This window comes from Sinocyclocheilus rhinocerous, unplaced genomic scaffold (assembly GCF_001515625.1).
Source record: "Sinocyclocheilus rhinocerous isolate Xijiao unplaced genomic scaffold, SAMN03320098_v1.1 scaffold352, whole genome shotgun sequence".
Classification (NCBI taxonomy): Eukaryota; Metazoa; Chordata; class Actinopteri; order Cypriniformes; family Cyprinidae; genus Sinocyclocheilus; species Sinocyclocheilus rhinocerous.
Window position 1 is genome coordinate 1,144,824 of NW_015642448.1, and position 19,007 is coordinate 1,163,830.

The 19,007-nt window shown below is 41.2% G+C and overlaps 2 protein-coding genes across 4 annotated transcripts in view; both read right to left on the bottom strand.

Moving 5' to 3' along the window:
* ap3m2 (adaptor related protein complex 3 subunit mu 2) overlaps positions 1-1,046 on the bottom strand; it is an 8,015-nt gene extending 6,969 nt beyond the window's left edge. The window contains exons 1-3 of one of the 3 annotated variants that reach the window (XM_016572802.1): positions 916-1,046; positions 661-815; positions 242-522 (exon numbers count right to left, since the gene is read on the bottom strand). In XM_016572802.1, the coding sequence (XP_016428288.1) occupies positions 242-514 (273 nt within the window). In that variant the 5' untranslated portion in view covers positions 515-522; positions 661-815; positions 916-1,046. Of the gene's footprint in view, positions 1-241; positions 816-915 lie in introns of all 3 variants that reach the window. The other 2 variants (XM_016572803.1, XM_016572801.1) reach the window with 2 other exon arrangements.
* Positions 1,047-4,592: 3,546 nt separating this feature from the next.
* kat6a (K(lysine) acetyltransferase 6A) overlaps positions 4,593-19,007 on the bottom strand; it is a 55,493-nt gene continuing 41,078 nt past the window's right edge. The window contains exons 5-17 of the mRNA XM_016572804.1: positions 18,235-18,316; positions 17,949-18,063; positions 17,488-17,843; positions 16,524-16,639; positions 14,423-14,538; positions 13,981-14,122; positions 11,241-11,402; positions 10,681-10,774; positions 10,300-10,531; positions 9,720-9,903; positions 8,921-9,604; positions 8,461-8,719; positions 4,593-8,355 (exon numbers count right to left, since the gene is read on the bottom strand). Coding sequence (XP_016428290.1) covers positions 5,105-8,355; positions 8,461-8,719; positions 8,921-9,604; positions 9,720-9,903; positions 10,300-10,531; positions 10,681-10,774; positions 11,241-11,402; positions 13,981-14,122; positions 14,423-14,538; positions 16,524-16,639; positions 17,488-17,843; positions 17,949-18,063; positions 18,235-18,316 — 5,793 coding nt within the window. The 3' untranslated portion in view covers positions 4,593-5,104. The remainder of the gene's footprint in view (positions 8,356-8,460; positions 8,720-8,920; positions 9,605-9,719; positions 9,904-10,299; positions 10,532-10,680; positions 10,775-11,240; positions 11,403-13,980; positions 14,123-14,422; positions 14,539-16,523; positions 16,640-17,487; positions 17,844-17,948; positions 18,064-18,234; positions 18,317-19,007) is intronic.

A 19,007-nucleotide genomic window follows, 5' to 3' on the forward strand; every position in this document is an offset into this window, starting at 1 on the left:
TAACTCAAAAGTAACGGAACGCATTACTTTCCATAAAAAGTAACTAAGTAACGTAATTAGTTACTTTTTTTTAGGGAGTAACGCAATATTGTAATGCATTACTTTTAAAAGTAACTTTCCCCAACACTGGTAATAACAGTATTGCCATGGTACAGCCACATCCATCAAAATGAACGGAATTACTATTTGACACCATCACTACACAATGGTAAAGTAGGAGAATACAATAAACCCCTCAAACCTGAAATGTGTCCACCACACGATGGAGGAACTCGATGACAAACAGAGGAGGCACTTCGCTCTGTATGACGGCCACGAAGTAGATGCGATGGCGGAGCACGTTAATGAGGTAGTGATGCGGGGTCGGGATCACCGGAGGAACGTTCTCCGGTTCCGTGGCGCGTTCCAGGGCCTCGAAAAAGTAATCGCAGACGGATCGGCTGACCACACTCTTCCAGTGCTTCTCCAGAAAGATGTCCCCCGATGCGTTAATCAGGAAAAGGCTGTGTATCATCTTGGCAGCTGGAAAGACAAAGTAACAAAATGTGAAACACAAAATGAATCGTTCAGGCAATAACAGGACAGCAACCTGCCAGCATCTTCACGGGTAACCGATAGGCCTCTGAGCTCATTTGTTATTCTACATCCCTATCTGGTTACCGGACAGAAGAATAGTTTTGTTTTTAAGAGCAGCCAGCTCGGATGAAGGGACAGGAACGGGTTGGTTTGGTTGTTAGCAGGGTCACATCATCATCGTCATCATGTTAATATTTTCTCCTCCCCACTCTCGCATCACAGGACTGTCTTGTGACAAGCTACGGATTAAAAAAAGGTTCATTCATTCCGCATTTTCATCTGTCGTTTTTTTTTCTTTGGGCGTAAATGCTCATATTGTAAATATAAATCAATACTCACGATCCCTGTTTTTTTTTTTCTGCCACTTCCCACGATTTTTATACTAGACCGAACCAGAAATGTCGCTTCCTTCTCCGTTATTTTGAGACGACAAAATAAATGATTGTCATTCGCTCTAACCAATGGCGGACTACGTCTATCGCGTGTACCCGCCCACTCCATATTAGTGCGGAAGCGAGTGGACTATAATACTCGAAGGTCATTGGACAGTGGCCAATAAACGTCACTGCACAGCGTTATTTTATTGGTTCAAGGTAGCTTGTCCTCTGACAATGGGCATTGAGGTTAAAAATTCCATAATAAACTCATTATTATGATTACATTTAGAGCAACACATGAAAAACTGCCGTATGTGTCCCTTATGCGTTAAACAAAGACAAGCTGACACGAACTTATACTGTTATTACAGGCATTTTCTTTGCACATCAACAAAAACATTAAAGATTTTGGTCTCCACAAAGATGCCTTTTTGATGCCTGTCCCTATCCATGTTATATATTTTTTTGTATTTGTTCTCTGTCTATATAGATAATTTTTATATACTATAATAATTCTAATTCCAGTTTTAGACATTTTATTCAAAAGACTTGAAGTTGTGTCCCTAGGTTATACACTAACTCTATTATCATTATAACTGCCACTTGTTAAAATAACGTACCTTTTAAGGATTCTCCAATTAAAAATCTGTCTGATAATAAGTACCGAGTTTCCATGTCATGGCAGATAATATATGATTGACAAAGAAAATCTATTCTGTCAAAAGAGAAAAAAGAAAAGTTTTAAATGCTACAAGTGAATTTAAGCATCACAGCATTATACTATTAAATTATGATTAAATATTAACTTTTAAGTTGATATCGAACTAAATTTAAATGGAAATCTTAAGTCAACAAGGATGCAACAATTGTATCCAGTAATAAACTATTATTAAACTGGATATCTGTAGAAAAAGCAGCACAAAATTTTGTATTTCTAATACATCAGTGTCACGATCGTGTGTACAAGGCTAGTAAACTGTAAAACAGTCAACCCCGTTGCTTTGTTTTTAAATGCAAATGCTATATCATAGCATAGTACAGTTTTTAAATTGAGCTACGGATACAATGCAGTTTAACACTTTCAGGGCTAAACACTGAATTTTTCTACCTGCCCAGTCGGGACACTGGTTCAAATTTTTTACTTGCCCCACCAACATTTTCACTGGCCCTGCCAAAATAAATAAATAAAATAAAATAGTTTTTGACCCACATTATGTAGTATTCTAATAAATAAGCTTGTGACACCGACATTTTAGATGGCAGTTAAATTTTACAATTCTTGATTCCACTTTCGTAACCACAGCAAAAACTACAAGCCTAACAAATACAAAGTTCAATCATTATTAACATCAAGTGAAGAGTCCATAAAATAAGTACTAATAAACAAATCACACTGACAATTCTATAAATTGTCCCGGGCATCTTTCATGCTGGCCCAGGCCATCGGACAGTCCTTATTGTCGAGCCCTGACTATAAAGATTTTCTGATAGAATGTTCAGGATCTTCAAGAAATGTACTTTAAAATGGAAAAACCATCTATTTTGTGTAATGACCGAATTGTTCAAAAACCTTTTTTCAGCTATCACACTTAAATAAGAGATCAGTTTTTACTCATTTACAAGACTCCCATGACTAAATTAGGGGCATTGTAAAGATTAGTTTTCAAAATGTGAACAAATTACATGATCTGACGGAAGCTCACAGGGTCAATTAAATGGGGGTGAAAAGTTAGTTTAGTAGCATATACAATTTAAATGTTTATAGAATGTCTAGAATTAGTCTTTCCAGTTAAACTGAAGTTCATGTTCAGTTTAAAAGAGATGTCCTGTCCATACACTGGCTTTGATATGATAGAGTGGAATGACTTGTAGAAGAGAGAATTCATTAAAAAAAATACACATTACTTTAGAGATTTTTCAAGAAATGCAATAACAAGTGAAATGGCTCAACATAATTTATTTTTTGTTTCATGTTAAAATGTACAGAGTTCTTTGAAAGTACTTGCTAAGAAAAAAGAAAGAAACAAATAAATGGAAATACATACAAGGACAAAACAGAGAGGAGTGGAAGGTGGACGCTTCCGACCATCACCGAGCGCCCCAGCTTGGCTCTCTCTCTTTCTCCGGGCTACCAGGCTCTCACTTAGCTTACAACTCACCATGTACAATTACAAAGTATACGAAAAGGTAAGCAATATAAACAGACAGAAATATACTGAGCTCATTTTTACATGCCTCGTAGATGTAAGGAAGTTGTCTTATACACACACAATAACCAAGAAAAAAGAAAATAACGCTAAGTGACCTTTAGATATCTGTTTTTTCCTTTTGTTTTAAAATAGCATTAATATACTACACAAAGATAGAAAACTCTAGAGATGAGATGGAATGGAAAGGTTAAAGGCATCTTAAATTCACTAAAAGTGAGTTGTACATTTTTTTAGTTTTGAATTTCTTAATAATATTACCCCAAGAGTCGAGCTAAAAAATATGCAGTTTTTTCCTGAAACAGAAGTGAAAAAAATGACAGTACCAATATCCATGTCAGAATTTCTTTTTTTATATTTTAGAAAAAACATTTTCTCTACAATAAGTCTTCTAAAGTCAAAAAGAGTCAGCTTGTCATAAAAGAAAGCTGCCCAGTCTGATAAAATTCAGAAAAACAAAAGCGCACAAATAATATATGAAACGTCAGGTCTTTGAGAAAGATTCCTCATATTGACAATGAATACTGGAACATTAAGAAATTCTCTTCCCATTGTCCTAAAACAGTAACCATCTCAGGACATCATGCACTTTAACCTTTATCCCGGGTATGAGTGTTCATTTGTCCATGTGTGCATTGCAGACACGGATCTACTTATTTGTACAACTCCCTCTTGTGGCTAACAGCTAACATCACTACTGCATGATCAGCTGGAGTACGAGCAGCGCTACTTACTGGTGCCACAGTAAGGCCTACTTTAGGAGGCATCATTAACATCATTGGATGAGCACAGTTGCAATGCTAACTGCTCTGCAGATGTGCTCCTGTGTGGTTAAACCCTTTTTACCCACCACATTACGTGGACGCTGCACTTTGTAGTATGAACTTAAAGACCTTCCCACTATTGACTGCAGCTGCCCTCTAGTGACAGCTGTGGAGTGTTCGTGAAAGTGTGTGTACTGGATTTTGAGTCTGTGCTGTGAACCAGGTAGTACCAGAATATTTACATTAACTAGTTTCAAAGGACTTCTGTTTAGTCTGGTCTATGGACGCATGGTCATTATTATCAGACGTCCATTTGGGCTCTTACAACTGTTACGTTTGGATATACACGATTCCATACTGGGAAGACACAGATTTACAGTTACCTCGGACGCCTTGTGCGTCCAAACTAGAAGTGCCTCCATGTAAGCTCTCAAGTGGCTATAGAGCTCTGTGCGAGTGAATGTGTTCATGAGTGAGTGTATGAGCGAGCGAGCGTGAATCACTTTGTCCAGAACAGCCACACACACACAAAGCATGAGAAGGTCAGACTGAAACACAAGCATTTCAACAGTCATTGAAAAAAAAGAGAACATATTAAAAATAAAGTAAATAATAATAATATAATAAAAAAAGAAAAAAATAGTCCATCTACAATTATTTTGTCTCTATTTAGGTAAGGCTTCCTATGTCAATTGAACGATTGTGTGCATGATTCAATGTACGTTCAATAACAACGTAAATGTATTTGTTTCTCAGTTTGAAAAGTTAGGTCCACTTCCCCTTTAGCTGCTTTGATACTTCGCCCCTTCTGTCTCACGGATGGAGTGGCGGACATTTCGGTGGTCCAACCCCTGTTGGTACAACCACGGCAGACAGGGTCTGTGGGAGCGTGACACTTGCCACAATAAAGGTCCATTAGATCATCTCCCGTGATCAGACCATCATCATCATCATCTCCCCAGCTCAGGCAACTGGGAAATGAACCTAAAAGGAACAGAGCTTGACGACAACATATTTAGCAAGGAAAAGAAATCGTCGCAGTCTCTATGTCCTCTTCTTCCACCAAGCTCACTTATCTTGTTGCCTTTTTGCGCAGACTTTGGAGGGTGGATACAAATGGAAAAAGTACAGAGATGCAGAGTCCGGTGGGGAACGTCTCTCTCTGCTCGTTCTCTGGTGCTCATCTGCTCATGTAAGGCGACTGTTTGGGGACGCCAGCGTAGCTGTGGTGCGAGGGGCCCGTGTACATCATGTTGCCATGGTGATTGGGCTGCATAGGCTGCTGTGGGTAAGCCTGCCCTCCCATCATGCCCATTTGCATCTGCATGGGGTACTGGGCCGGCTGGTTCATATATGGCGGGTTACTATGGTACCCACTGTTCATCATGGGCTGTGGCATGCGGTAGCCAGCTGACATGGCAGCATTGAGCGGATTCATGTTCATGGAGTTGTAGGCGGCAGGTGTGGGCATGAGGTTTGTCATCATGCCACGTTGCACCGCTAGAGTGCGTGGGGTGCCTTGCATGGTCACAGCACCAGAGCTGCGACTGTACAATTGCTGCTGGTGAGGGGAGCCCGTAGGAATTTGAGAGGCTTTGGACCGAATTGAAATGTGGCCTTTGACTGTGGCCATTTGGCCTTGCAACCGCTGTGAATGGGGAGGGGGAGGTAGTCCAATATTAGCGCCTGTCATGTTGCACTGGATCAAGGGGGAACCAAGATTCATGGAGCCAGAACTCAAATTGGGAGGTGGGGTCATAGTGGGCTGAGCCTGGGGCAACGGTGGGTGTGGGGAAGAAGCAAGCTGCGCTAAGCCTGGGTTGGAGAGCGAAACACTCGTCGCGTATGAGGTGACTGCTGCTGAATGTGAATAAGACATGGCGTGGGGGTCCATGATGGTGTTGGTTAGCTGCTGGAGTTTGGCTAAACTGAAAGAAGCAGAGTGTTGTCCATAGCCACCAGCGCCAAAGTCCTGACCCATGCGGTCATACAAACTCCGGCCTCCTCCACCGCTGCCTGCACTTTCAGGAATCTCCATGATCATGGGTGTGGAAGCGAAGCCATTTCCCATACTGCACTGCGAGAGTGCTTGTTGTTGAGGTGGAGGGGGTGGTGGAGCAGAGGGTGGAGGCTGCGGTTGAGGGTTTTGCTGTTGTTGAGTTGGTTGAGAGACCTTCTTCTGTTGCTGCTGGCTGGCACTTGGCGGCCTTTCGATGACGCAGCCTTGCGGAGACTTTATACCGCAACTTGGAGTGCTACTTGGAGGGGGAGGAGGTGGGGGAGGAGGTTGTGGGACGCTACTACCGCTGTTAGCACCAGGTCCATTGGTTGGTCCTGGACCTGCTTGCTGGATAAGGCTACAGCTACCCATGGCAATCTGAGAGCCAACGCCTGTGCTGGAGGACGTCAGCCCAGGAGTTGAGACGAAGGAGCAGCTGTTGCCTTGCGAAGATGATGACGAAGGTGTGGCTGAACTAGAGGACGAAGACGACGAAGAGGAGGAAGCTGCTACCACTGCTGCCGCAGCTGCAGACATGCCACCTCCATTACTTCCATTCCCTCCTCCATTACCTCCACCACCCATTGTTGAGTCATAGCTGCTCGGATTGTCATAGTTTTCGGTGGTGCTTTCAATGCTGCCCAGGTCACTAAATCCACTGTCTACCACTTGTTGTGAATGATCAGAAACAGATGGCACATCCATCATGGGAGAGGTCTCCATGTTTTGCAATGAGGGAGCTGATAGAGAGCTGGGATGCTCAGGGGTTATTTGAGTATACCCTCCACCTGTTCCCCCTCCAGTTCCTGTGGGACCAGGCACTCCTGGTCCAGGGTCCATAGGACCAGGAGTCATTCCAGGACTGTTGACTGAACGGACAGACTGGTTTGGTAACACGGGCATCGGTGGGTTGGGCATGGGACTGTGCTGGGAGGCTCCACAATCTTCCACCAGCGCTAGTGTTTCCTCCTCTCCCTCACCGTGACTGTAGCTCTGGAGGGTTCGGCAGGCAGCCAGTGTCTCTTCGCAATCCTGGTAGGCTCCATGGGACTCTGAATCCTCCTCCTGGGCTTCTCCTTGCGTAAGTGACTGGACAGCTTGCACTGTTTCCAGATCCAGCTCACTACTGTGGTGATGCGTGTGTTGCTGGTGGCTCAGGTCATCTTTGAAGTCAGGATGCTGGTGTGAATGCTCAGTCCCCATCATGAGCACAGTCTTTTCCTCTATGTGTAAAGGCTGCATGTCCAGTGGTTCAGAGGGCACTGCGATAGCGGTTACTGTCTCTACAGCTGCCGCAGCCGCTGCAGATTCCTCCTGTTCTCGTCGTTGCCGTTCTTCCGTATCAGCAGAGCTAGTCTTCACCTCCTGCACTTCCTCTGCATCCTCCTCCTCGTCCTCAGCTTCTTCCTGTTTGCTGACATAATCCCGTGCCATGTTTGCCTGTAAGTCTAAAAAACCCTCACTGCTCTGGGGTTCTTCTTTCACAGGGGGAGAGCGAGCAGGTGATGATGGTTCCTCTTCTTCATCCTCTTGCTGCTCCACATCATCCTCTGAATCTGGGCCCTTTCTCGTTTTAGTGCTACTGCTGCTGTCACTTTTCTCTTCAAGACGGCCATCCCCTTCATCGTCGGCATCATGATCATCACTACGCCGGCTTCCTGAGCCTGGTGTCGCTGCTGTTCTCCGATTAACCCCATTATCGCAATCTTCAACATCCCGCTCTTCGCCCTCCTCTGCATCTGCCATGTCTGTGTTAGCTCTTGGCTGAGAGACTCTGGTGCTGGAAGACTGCGACATGGTACGAGAAGGCGGACGGCTGATCTTCTCAACTGACCATGGTCTGTCTTCCTCCTCATCTTCTTCTGGCTCAGACACAGGGGGAGATTTGGGTACAGGGGGAGGGAGGTTGCCATTTTTTGGAGGCCGACCTCGCCTTTTGGGTTTGGATGGCTCTCTAAAGTCCTGAAGGAAATCATCTTCCTCTTCAGAGTCGTTCTGTTTCTCAGGGCTGAGGTCAGATGTTAAGGCTCTGGCTGTCCTTTTACAGGTTTTGTCCTCCAATGTTGAATTGTCTAGCTGCTGCTGAGCTAATCGGCTTCTCTCAAACTCCTGTTTGGCTGCTTCCTCTTGGGCCCGCTGCAGGTAATAGCTACGAGGTTTCCTGCCAGGCTTCATTTTGATCTTTGGGGGTGGTGGGTCCTCTGAGGATGGATCTGCCAGACTGGTGTCACCTGTCTGACCGGCTCCACTACCAGGCTTCCTGCCTGGACGCTTCTTCCAGTGGAGTGGTTTGCGACTCTTGCCCTTAGGCCAGCCTTTCTTCCTCTTTACTGGAACCTCAGGCATCTCGGCTGTTGCCCCTGTTCTCTGTGTGGCCTCTGAAGGTTCAAGTCTTCTCAGGACAGCAACTGGCTTCAACACAGGAGTGGGATCTAAACAGAAAAGAGGTAACCATCCTTTAAGCAATTTTTGAAATCACACTATTGCAAACATTAACATCACACAAAACTACATGAAAAAAACACAGAAATACTAACCATCTTCCTCCGATTCAGTCAGATTGCCTCTGTTGATGCTTTTTGGGGCAAGTCCCATGTGTTTGCGGGCTGCTGGGTAACATCGGAGAGGGTTGCCAAATGGAGTTTCCTCTTCTAGTCTGGGCATGGGCCTTTCAGAATCTGAATCCACAAATGGCTCATCCAGAACTTCAGTTGTCTCTGAGATGGTCTCTGTAACTACACTGCTGTGGGGATGGCTGCGCTGACGTACACGCCGCTTTCGCAAGGACTTCTGAGACTACAAGGGGAGGAAAGCAAAGAATATTCTAGAATAATCCACAACATTTTTATTTCCAGATCTTTCTAGCCTTTATTTGAAAAAAAAGCCTTTTGGTATTACACTCAAACTACTAATTGTTACTACTTATTTTTAAGATCTATATAAAAAATGTGTCATGCAAAAGAAAAAAAAACATACATGAAAATATATTGGACATACCTTGCATTTAAGCCCTAATGTGGGCTTGGTGAGGACAGGTGGTGAACGAGCTCTTAACTCTTCCTCATCATCTTCATCCTCATCTTCACTGCTCTCACTGATAAAGGTTGGCATGGATTCACTCAGCCTTGTGGTGTGGGGCAACGACGGCAGGTCATCTTCAGGCTCCTCACTAAGCCTGCGTTTTGGGCCACGCTTTTTCCGTGGAGGCCGTCCTCTGCTGCGTGATGGTGGAACTGCGGGGTGCCTAGAAGCCTCCAAGGGACAGGCTGATGTGGAGTCAGGCTCATTTTCTAAGGCCAAGAGCATTGGTGATGTTGTCACTTTATTAATGCCAGTTCTTTCATCCTCCTCATCATCCTCCTCCTCCTCTTCTTCCTCCTCCTCCTCCTCCTCATCATCTGGGGGCCTTAGTTTACGGGGTCGACCTGGTCCTGTACGTGGTGCATCCTTCACCTTGCCCCATAACCAGTTTTTGGGAGGGCGTCCAGGTCCCCTGCGCTCCCCATTAGCCGTAAGAAAAAGGGAAGAATGTTCAGGACCGAGAACACTGTTGCAAACAGAAGAGGATGGAGGAGAGCTTTGTTTTTTTGGGAACGCTGGGAAGCCCCTTTTCTCTTCCTCCTTTTCCCATTCTCCTTTCATATGCCAAGAGAGTGGGGAGCTCTTGTGGCTGGGTTTGATCTATAAAAGAGACAAGAAGCATAGAACAGAAGTTCAGCTTCAGTATGTACTGGTACACATACTAAATGCTGCATACTTCATCTACTGAACCTTGAATACATGATAAGATGCTTACATCTTTAGGTCCCTCCTCTCCTTCTTCCTCTTCCTCATCCCCTTCTCCTTCAGATACTACTGTGTTGGTGATGATAACAGGTGTCCAGCGCAAGCAGTCTGGATCGACTTCTAGCAGCCGAGGTTTGGCCTTCAGTCGGGCCATGTGAGAAGCCACCAGCTTCTCTCTTCGCAGGATAATCACCCTATAACAAGAAAGGAAAACCAAAAATCAGGAAACTATACAGACTGCTAAAAATATAACAAATATACAATACCATTTAAAAGTTTGGGGTCAGTAATATTACAATTTAAAATAACTTTAAATTTTCTACTTTAATATATCTGTGAATATAGTGATCTTTTTAGCAGTCATTACTCGAGTCTTCAGCATCACATGATCCTTCAGAAATCATTCTAATGTGCTGATTTAGTGCTCAAGAAACATTTTTTATTTTTGTAAAATATAAAGTTAAAAAAGAACAGAATTTATTTGAAATAGAACTCTTTTAACAAACGTCTTTACATTCGCTTTTGATCAATGTAGTGCATCCTTGCTATGCTACCATGTATAATCAATGAAAATCAGCCATCTCACTTACCGGTCCCCTCTCTGTTCCAGCATATTCAAATTAAGCAGAGTGGCCGTGATATCTTGAGGGCAAATGCCAGTGATTTTGCTGAGTTTGCGGATGGTGAGCTGTCGATCTCTGATCTCATGTAGGCACTCCAGCACCACACTACGCCAATATGCCATGTAGGATAGCCGGCCAAGGTCTGACAATGGCTTCTCTGGTGAGCCCGGCTGGCCTTCCCTCTTGGACAGCAGGTAACCTGCAGAGAGAGTCACAACAGTTTATCCTCGGTGTCTAATGACACTATCTGAAGGAGTATAATTCTCAAATAGTTTCTTTACTTAAAAAAAATAAAAATAAAAATTCACAGACTGGGGGAACAGAGGAAAGATAATGCAGAGTGCTTACTGAAGTCAATGAGGAATCGTCCATAGCCCTTGCGCTGATATTGTGGAAGAATCATGATGCAGGATACATTATACTTTTGTTGACAATGCTTCTCCTGGAGATGAAAAAAGGGAAAAAAGCACAAAAGATTGTAAAATTCACAATCACACATTTCACTAACACATTTCTATCTATGTGCCACGAAATATTCGTATTATTCTGTTTAAAAATGCAAATAATAACCATACAGAACACATGCTTAAACATACACAGTTGTGAATATGGCTCTTCAAATTATTTAAACCGAGTGCATAAACAGCATCCTCAAATCACCCTCAAAATAAGCAAAAAGCTGTTAATTAAAATAAATAAATAAAAATGATTCACTGTAAACATATTTTCCAGGAGTATAATCAACCCATAAAGAATCAAACAAACCATCTACTGTAAGCAAGCCACAAAAGCAGTAAAAATGTGCAAAAAAAATAGCATTAATAACAAACCCAAATTGCTCAACATTGTCATCTGACTACAGTGCACTTAAAAGTAACTCAAAAAGGTTTGTGAAATGATTAGCTTACCTTTGAAAAGTATCCTACGAGATGGCAGCCCTTACTGTCATTCTGTGTGAGCACATAGAAGAGGAAGGGCTCCACATCATAATACAGAGTCTTATGGTCCAGAAAGAGCTTGGCCAGCAGGCACAGATTCTGACAGTATATTGTGCTGACATTTCCATCCACCTAGAGTGTAGAAAAGATGTTTTTCAGCCTTTGGTTGACATACTGTGTCCTAACCAGACATGCAATTAAGCGACAATGTAAAGTGAATTTTCTAGGATTTAGATACTGTTACACTTTACAATCAACTCCAATTCATTATTCATATTTGCAAAATGTAATGCCTGTAAGACTCTTAATTTCTAAATACAAAATGAACATTTTGAAAGAAATTGTGCAGTAGAGACTGGCATGAATCTCGCTCCACAGAACCAGAGGCTGTGGTAAATGGCAAGGCTCCTGCTTTTCCTATCGGCTGAACGCCAACAGTGTTAGCTTTCAGCAGTGTTGCCACCACAGGTATCCTCCTGAGTCAGGACCAGACCAGGAGCAGCTCTGAAACCCGAGCCTCTAAAACCAACTGGCTAAAGAGGAAGGCAAGCAATAACACACCCGACAACACAGAGTAGTGTTGATAAATGTGGAGAGAGTTTAACATTTGGTTAACTTGTGCTATGATTGGAACCACATTGGAGGACTAGTTATGCCAGGTTCACACTGCACGATTTTTAAATCGCTGCTGTCCTCACCATGCACGACTGTCTGGGGTACCATCTAGTTGCTGTTGTGTACACACTACATGATGGATCGCAGACAACTCTGCATTGTCTACAAACTACATTTCACAACCAAACACATGCAAGAATCGATACGGGAAATAATGTAAGATCACGCGAGAGACTCCTTTCTGGATTTATTCCTGTCAAAGACAGTACCCCACATAAAGCTTGCAGTCCAAGTTGTCTGTATGATGATTTGCAGTGAAAAATAAAAAATAAACAAAGAAAAATATGAAGGACAGAATGATTGGTTGCTTATGTTCTGTTGCAGATTTATTATGACTCCACCCCTTGAACTTTCCCTTGCCCTGTATCTTGCTCTCTCATTGGCTGTAGGTTGTCGCTGATGTCATTTCCAGTTAAAACACATTTCATACTGCAGGACTGTGAATCTAAAATCATGAAGTGTGAACCCGGCATTACGTTATGCATGACAGCCATTATTGACTGCCATCATGAGAACCGAAAACAGGGTATATATGTTTAGTTTTTAAAATCAAATTTTTAAGACCTCCTTTTAAGACCTGCACAAATAAATTTAATACCAAATGTCCATCCAGAATAAACCCAAAGAATATCAAATTAATTAATTGTTTTTCAGATTATTTTACTTAGTTGAGCATGCTGGGGCATTCAATTGCAAATTGAGTAATACTGGATTTTATACTTTGTGTTAAATAAAGTTATTAGTCTTCCCTTCCTGTGACAGGTCGGCCCAGTGAGAAGCCACATGGGTTTAAATTAAATTAATTGCCAGACACATATTATTGTATAATCAAAATAATCAAAAAATAAATGATACAAACAAGCCCAAAATACACAGTTTTGAAATGCATAATATCTTGAAATGTGTGAAACATTGACCAGAATAGTACAAGATAGAACAAGGAGGGATATAAAAAAAAAAGTGATAGTGTGATAATGTGAAAATTAATGCTTAATTTTGCTAGCATCTTCTCATGTTATTGACTCTTTAAGACAAATCACTTGTTGCATTCCTTAATTTGTAAGTCGATTTGGATAAAGTGTCTACTAAACAAATATATGTAAATGTCTGTTACGACTCACAGCTGCTCAATCAAAAAGATGAGAGATAAATAAGCACTCTTACAACCATCTATCTATAACATATCACAATAGAAATAGCAAAAACACTGCAATCACTTGGCATAAATGCACACTATTCATTGGTTTGCTAAGTGCTCTGAAACTGCAAGCCAACAGTACCCCATTTTTATTTAAAACGTACAACGCTCATATTTATTTAATCAAATCAAAGCCTTCTGAAGTTTAACGATCACATTAGACCAAATCACATGTATACTTTTTAAGAGTCCTTATGAAATTGGATCAAACTGAATTGAAAACATTTTAGGGACCCACAGGAACCTTGAAAAAGCGGCTAGAAAAGAGTTATTCGTTCATATAGATTGTAGGCAGGATGGTCCTGTAAGCTGTTTTCTGTACTGGAGAATTCGAGAAACATATGGCTGTCAATCTCCAAACTCTGAGTGTGTGAACGTGACTATGTAATCTCAGTAAAATATGGTCTGGCAGCGTTGACTTAGACCACACCGATTCAGATCTTCATGTCATGGTTACACCTAAATGTTCTTTCATAAAAACACAAAGGATGTAGTAAATCACCATAGTGATTCTGAAGCAATGAGAGCTTACCGTTCTTCATTTGTCACCCTGCTGTGCGGCATCATTACAACACCTTGTGAGGGCAGGAAGTGGGCGGATGTTATTGCCTGAGCAAGTGTGGGAGTGTGCGCACATATCAGTGTGAATGAGATTTCCTTTGTTGGCTCAGCACGTATGAAAACACACATTTGCGTGTGCATGACTAGAGTGTCGACGAGCTTATGTCTCTGCTGCCAAGTGTGTATAAACAAAGACGTGTGTGTGTGCGAGTGTCTGTGTGCGAGCGTCTTCGTGTATTTGTGTTTTTTATCTGGGCGGAGAATTCTTTTCCTCACCTCAAACACGGACACGTCGTCCTTCCTGTAGATCTCGTTGGCAGGTGGGTGAAACCAGTTGCACTTTCGCATGTGCTGGTAGAGAATGCTGCGGCTCTTCATGTAGCGCAGACAGAACTCACAGAGGTAGAGCTTAGGGAGCCTGTCACAATGAAACAATCACACATCAGAATTTACAGCCTAAAAATGCTTAAGCACATCCCTCTTGTGAGAGCATTTAAATACAACAAAAACAGTAAGAGGTTAAGATGTTTGACAGCTAGTTTGACACATGACCCCTTTAACAATAACATCACTGTTAAAACTACCAAGTTAAATTGTGCAAGTACTGCAATATTAAAATATATATATATTGAAAATTATAAAATGTGCCTCGTCCACTTTTTTGTTATGAACAAATGTCAGAATTTTGAGGATGATTATCACACATGCTGTTGGTTACCTGCTGTACTCCTGTGGGTATGGAGAAGAGTACCACGTCTGAATTTCATACTTCCCAAACTCTATAACAGATGGGCAGCGCATCTGGGGGTCCGGTGGACCAGTCACCCCGACTTTCTATAGGAGTTGAAGTAAATAAAAAAAAAAATAGGAGTTATGGCAAAGATAAAGTGGGCAGATTTACAATTTAGATACTATTAGGCCACTATGCCCTTTTCCCAGAGCATCCTGCCACACACAAAAGAAACAGTCGCTCTCTTTTACACAAGAAATATAATAATCACAGTTTCTCACAAGCATACAGCTCCACACCCAAGCTTACAGGATTATTATTAGCTCTTATCCGCAGCCCAAGTGGAAATTCAGAGCATCTGCCACTTGCCAGCCTGCTGACACTCAGTAGTGATCACACACTTCTCTGCTCTGCATCTCACACATATGCAAAGCGGAGGTGAAACGGCTTGTGCCAAACCATCGGTCAGTTAATAACAGTAATAACAGTCCTCTCTTCAGTAATTGAGACAACATCTGGAAAATGTTTAATTATTAGTGGCATTATTCAACCTAAACAAAATCAAAGATTGTATACAAATTAAAGCTATTAATGGTTTCTCACTTGAGATTTTTGAGCTATCACTCATTTTTGAATTATGAATTATGAAATTAAGTTTAAATAAATTTTTAATAAATACATTTCATAAATTTGTCTGAAATGCTATAGTAGAAATTACACATTCAAATATTTACATTTTGTTGAGCAAACTGAAAATTATGTCATCTACATCTCGCTTGTCTGACCTTTACCTGTGAAAAACAAAGCTTTTCATACAGCGAAAATCCAAGGAGATTTTCTAGATGTTCATGCTACATCTGGTTGTGCTTGCTAAAAGAAAATTGTATCGCTAAACTGCCAACCATCGCAAGTTCAGGAATGACTCTTATATTTCTGTACACATACAGAATAATAATTTAGAGTGATTCAATCCCACATTTAAATGCAGCTATCACTCTCTAAACTTTGCAGTGTGTACATGTCCTAAATGTTATAGAGCGCACACATTCAGTTAATACAGCATGGTATTCTTCCTTTCTGGCTGCTCAACAAAAGCATGTTGGATCTGTCTGATGGTGTATGCGAATATGATTGTCTCTCTCTGGGTTAGTGAGTGTTTTTCTTCGACTGATGGCCTCAGGCAGTCAGAGAGTGGCTGCTACTGCTGGGAGCTTGAAATCACACACACACACATACACCAATCAGTCTACACATGTGCATTTGTGTTTGTATCACTGAGAGAGGCACCAGCTGTCAAGATAATGGAAACTCTCAAATCCCCCACATTACATTCTGCAGAGATAAAGGCCTTCACAGCTTCCAAGTCTTTGCTAATATAGCAAAAGAGAATCAGTGACTGCAAACAAACAATAGGCATCCCTACCATCAAGCATACAATTTATCGACAGAAGGATTCCGTTTGTTTATATTATGTTATGCTTATAGTAGTGCTGTCAAACGATTAATCGCAATTAATCGCATCCAAAATAAACGTTTTTGTTTATATAATAAATGTGTGTACTGTGTATATTTATTATGAATATATAAATACACAAACATTCATGTATATATTTTTAAAATATTTACATATATATATATTTATACATAAACAGAAAATATTTTTCTTAAATATATACATGGATGTGTGTGTATTTATATATACATAATAAATATACACAGTACACACACAAACATTATGTAAACAAACTTTTATTTTGGATGCGATTAATCGCAATTAATCATTTGACAGAACTAGTTTATAGCCGTGAAAGTTTACAAGTTAGCATATGCGTTTAATTAAATGTTTAACACTGAATTTATATGTTGTTAATGCATTTATTAAATTAGACTTTTATAACGGTTTCAAACTTAACTGAAGCACAAGTGTCTTTCCCAAACACAGCCCATAAAGGAGCATGTTTCTCAGCAAATGGAGAAAGACATTTTTTCCGGCTTATTTATGAATCAAATTCAGATTGGACATTTAACAAAAGCAAATTAATTTGCATTTGTATGGCAAAATGTAATATTTCCCCTTCCCTTTCTGTACCTGTAGTGCCAGTTCCTGAATGTGTCTGAAGAGCTCCACGTCTTTCTCAGTTAGGTTCTCATGTCCTGGCAGTTTGTCTTCGTCCTCCCGCCAGCCGTCTCCACACTCCTGATTGTCTGTGATTCAAAAAGATACCAAGACAGTTAAAATGGCCAAAGAGTGAGTGGGATCACAAAACTGAAGGTACAGAGCAAAAACACTAATAAGAGAGACAGCACATTTACGTTTAATTTGTACTTTTCATTTTGCACTGTTTCCTACTCAGGCACAGTGTGACAAGTTTCCAATTATTCTGTCTTCAAATTTCAAAAGACAGTAAAGCTATTCTATTTCAAATAAATGCTGTTCTTTTGAACTTTCTATTTACTGAAGAAACCCGAAAATCAAATATCATGGTTTCCACAAAAATATTAAGCAGCAACATTGATAATAAGAAACTTTAAAAAATCAGCTTTGGATCACAGGAGCATTGGTGAGCCTTAGAGACTTCTTTCAAAAACATCTTACAAACTTCAAGTTTGTGAACAGTAGTGTACATCACCTGTCACGTCAAACTGTCAGCACAACATTACTCCAAAAACTACCTTTCAATTTTAATCTTACCACACACACGTGACATTGAGAGAAATGGCCACTGTTCAGTGTATTTACTATCCTTATCATCAAAGCATAGATCACCTAATACAGATGTTGAAAACAAAATAGCTGCTAAACAGTTTAGATTTATCTTTTGACCCATCTCACCGAGATGGTCCTCACTGCAGAACACAAGATCCAGGGGGCGTGGTTGGATCCAGATCCAACTCCTCCCACCTTACATATACCTAAACCTACCCGTCTCCACCCCCTGATCCCTAAACCCACCCATCTCCAACCCTAAACCTACCAATCTCCACCCCCTAGATGTGGATCCAACCACGCTCCCTGGATCTTGTGTTCTGCAGTGAGGGGCTACTGATCTCACCTCCTGTCCTGTCATCGTGCTCGCCCTTGCGGTTGCTCTTCTTGCGTATACGATATTGCTGGGAATAGTCCACCACTTCAGCACGGGCTTTCCGCCCGTCCGGGGATGGCGTAAAGAACTTGCTTAGGGCGTCGATTAGGCCTTTTGTTTTCTTGTTAAAACGCAGGCCACCATGCACAGAATCATCTTCTCTGAGAGAGAACAGCATGCGATCGTCGCCAGGGTAACCTTCGCATGAGGAACTGGAGGAAGAGTGTGGGGAGGAGGAGCCTTGTGAGCGCTGGTCCACGCCTCCGGCACCCCGCCTTCTCCTGCCACGCCCACCACCTCGAAGCTTCTTAAAGGGACGGCCCGGTCTGAGGACAAGAGAACTTGAAGTAGTCTCTTGCAAAACTTGTGCAAATAATTTCAACAGAGTTCTGCAAATGTGGTCATAAACAGAACCAAACGGTTTATAATACCTGCCCTTCGGTCGCCCCAGTGGTGCATTATATCGCCGCTTAATTTGTGCTGCTTTTTCATGTAAGAGCTTTCTTCCCTTTTTTCTTGGCCGACAGATCTGACAGATCCACATGCCTGCAGAACAGCAATCAAGAATCATTAATCATAACTATAATTGAACAGAAAACTAATTCTTGTGTAAATGAATGCATCAACAAAATATACAATTAATAGAGTGTGCCTAAAGACAAATCCTATGATTACACCAAGTAGAATAGGCATGCATTTGAGTGTGTGGGCACTCACCTTTTGGCATTCGCATCAGTGGGGGGTCACAACATTCCATGTGGAAACCTCGGTCACAGGAGTCACAGAACAACATGTTGTCCTGTAAAATACAAACGCACACAGGCAACACAAGAGTCAAGGACCTTTTTGAACATTTTGAACACTACAGGAGATGTGACTGCTCTTTTTTGAGTTCTTCCATAGAAGAGAAGTGACAAGGAACACAAGACTATAAAAAAAGTAAGTAATAAAGACATTTTAAAGTAAACCAAGAAATGCATTATGTAAAAAAATTACAAAACGAAACATCTGTGGTATCAGGAGACATTATGACATGGTTGTACATCCCAACACTGACCCACTATTATACTACTAGGGCTGGGCGATATGGCCAAAAAAATTATCACAATTTTTTTTCATATCAGTCTATATTGATAATTATTACGATTAATGTCAAATCTTTATTTCTTTCAAGTTTAAAGTCAGATTTTTGCTCCAAAGTGAAAGTTGTAGAAACCAGACCATTAATTTTCCTTAACAAAATCAATATTTAAATAGAAAAAATTAATTTCTTAGTTTCTGCATGTTCTAATGAGTGATATTGTTTCAAATCAAGAAACAGATTTGGGTTGCCTGATAATATTAATATCACTTTTTTGTCTCTTAGAAATGCACATTTGATAGTAGCTTGAGTTAGGATGCAGAGGTAAATTTTTGTTCATTATTAAAATCAGTAACATCTGTAAAAATTGTAGCAACCTCAGTTTTATATGGTTAAATTTATTCTGACC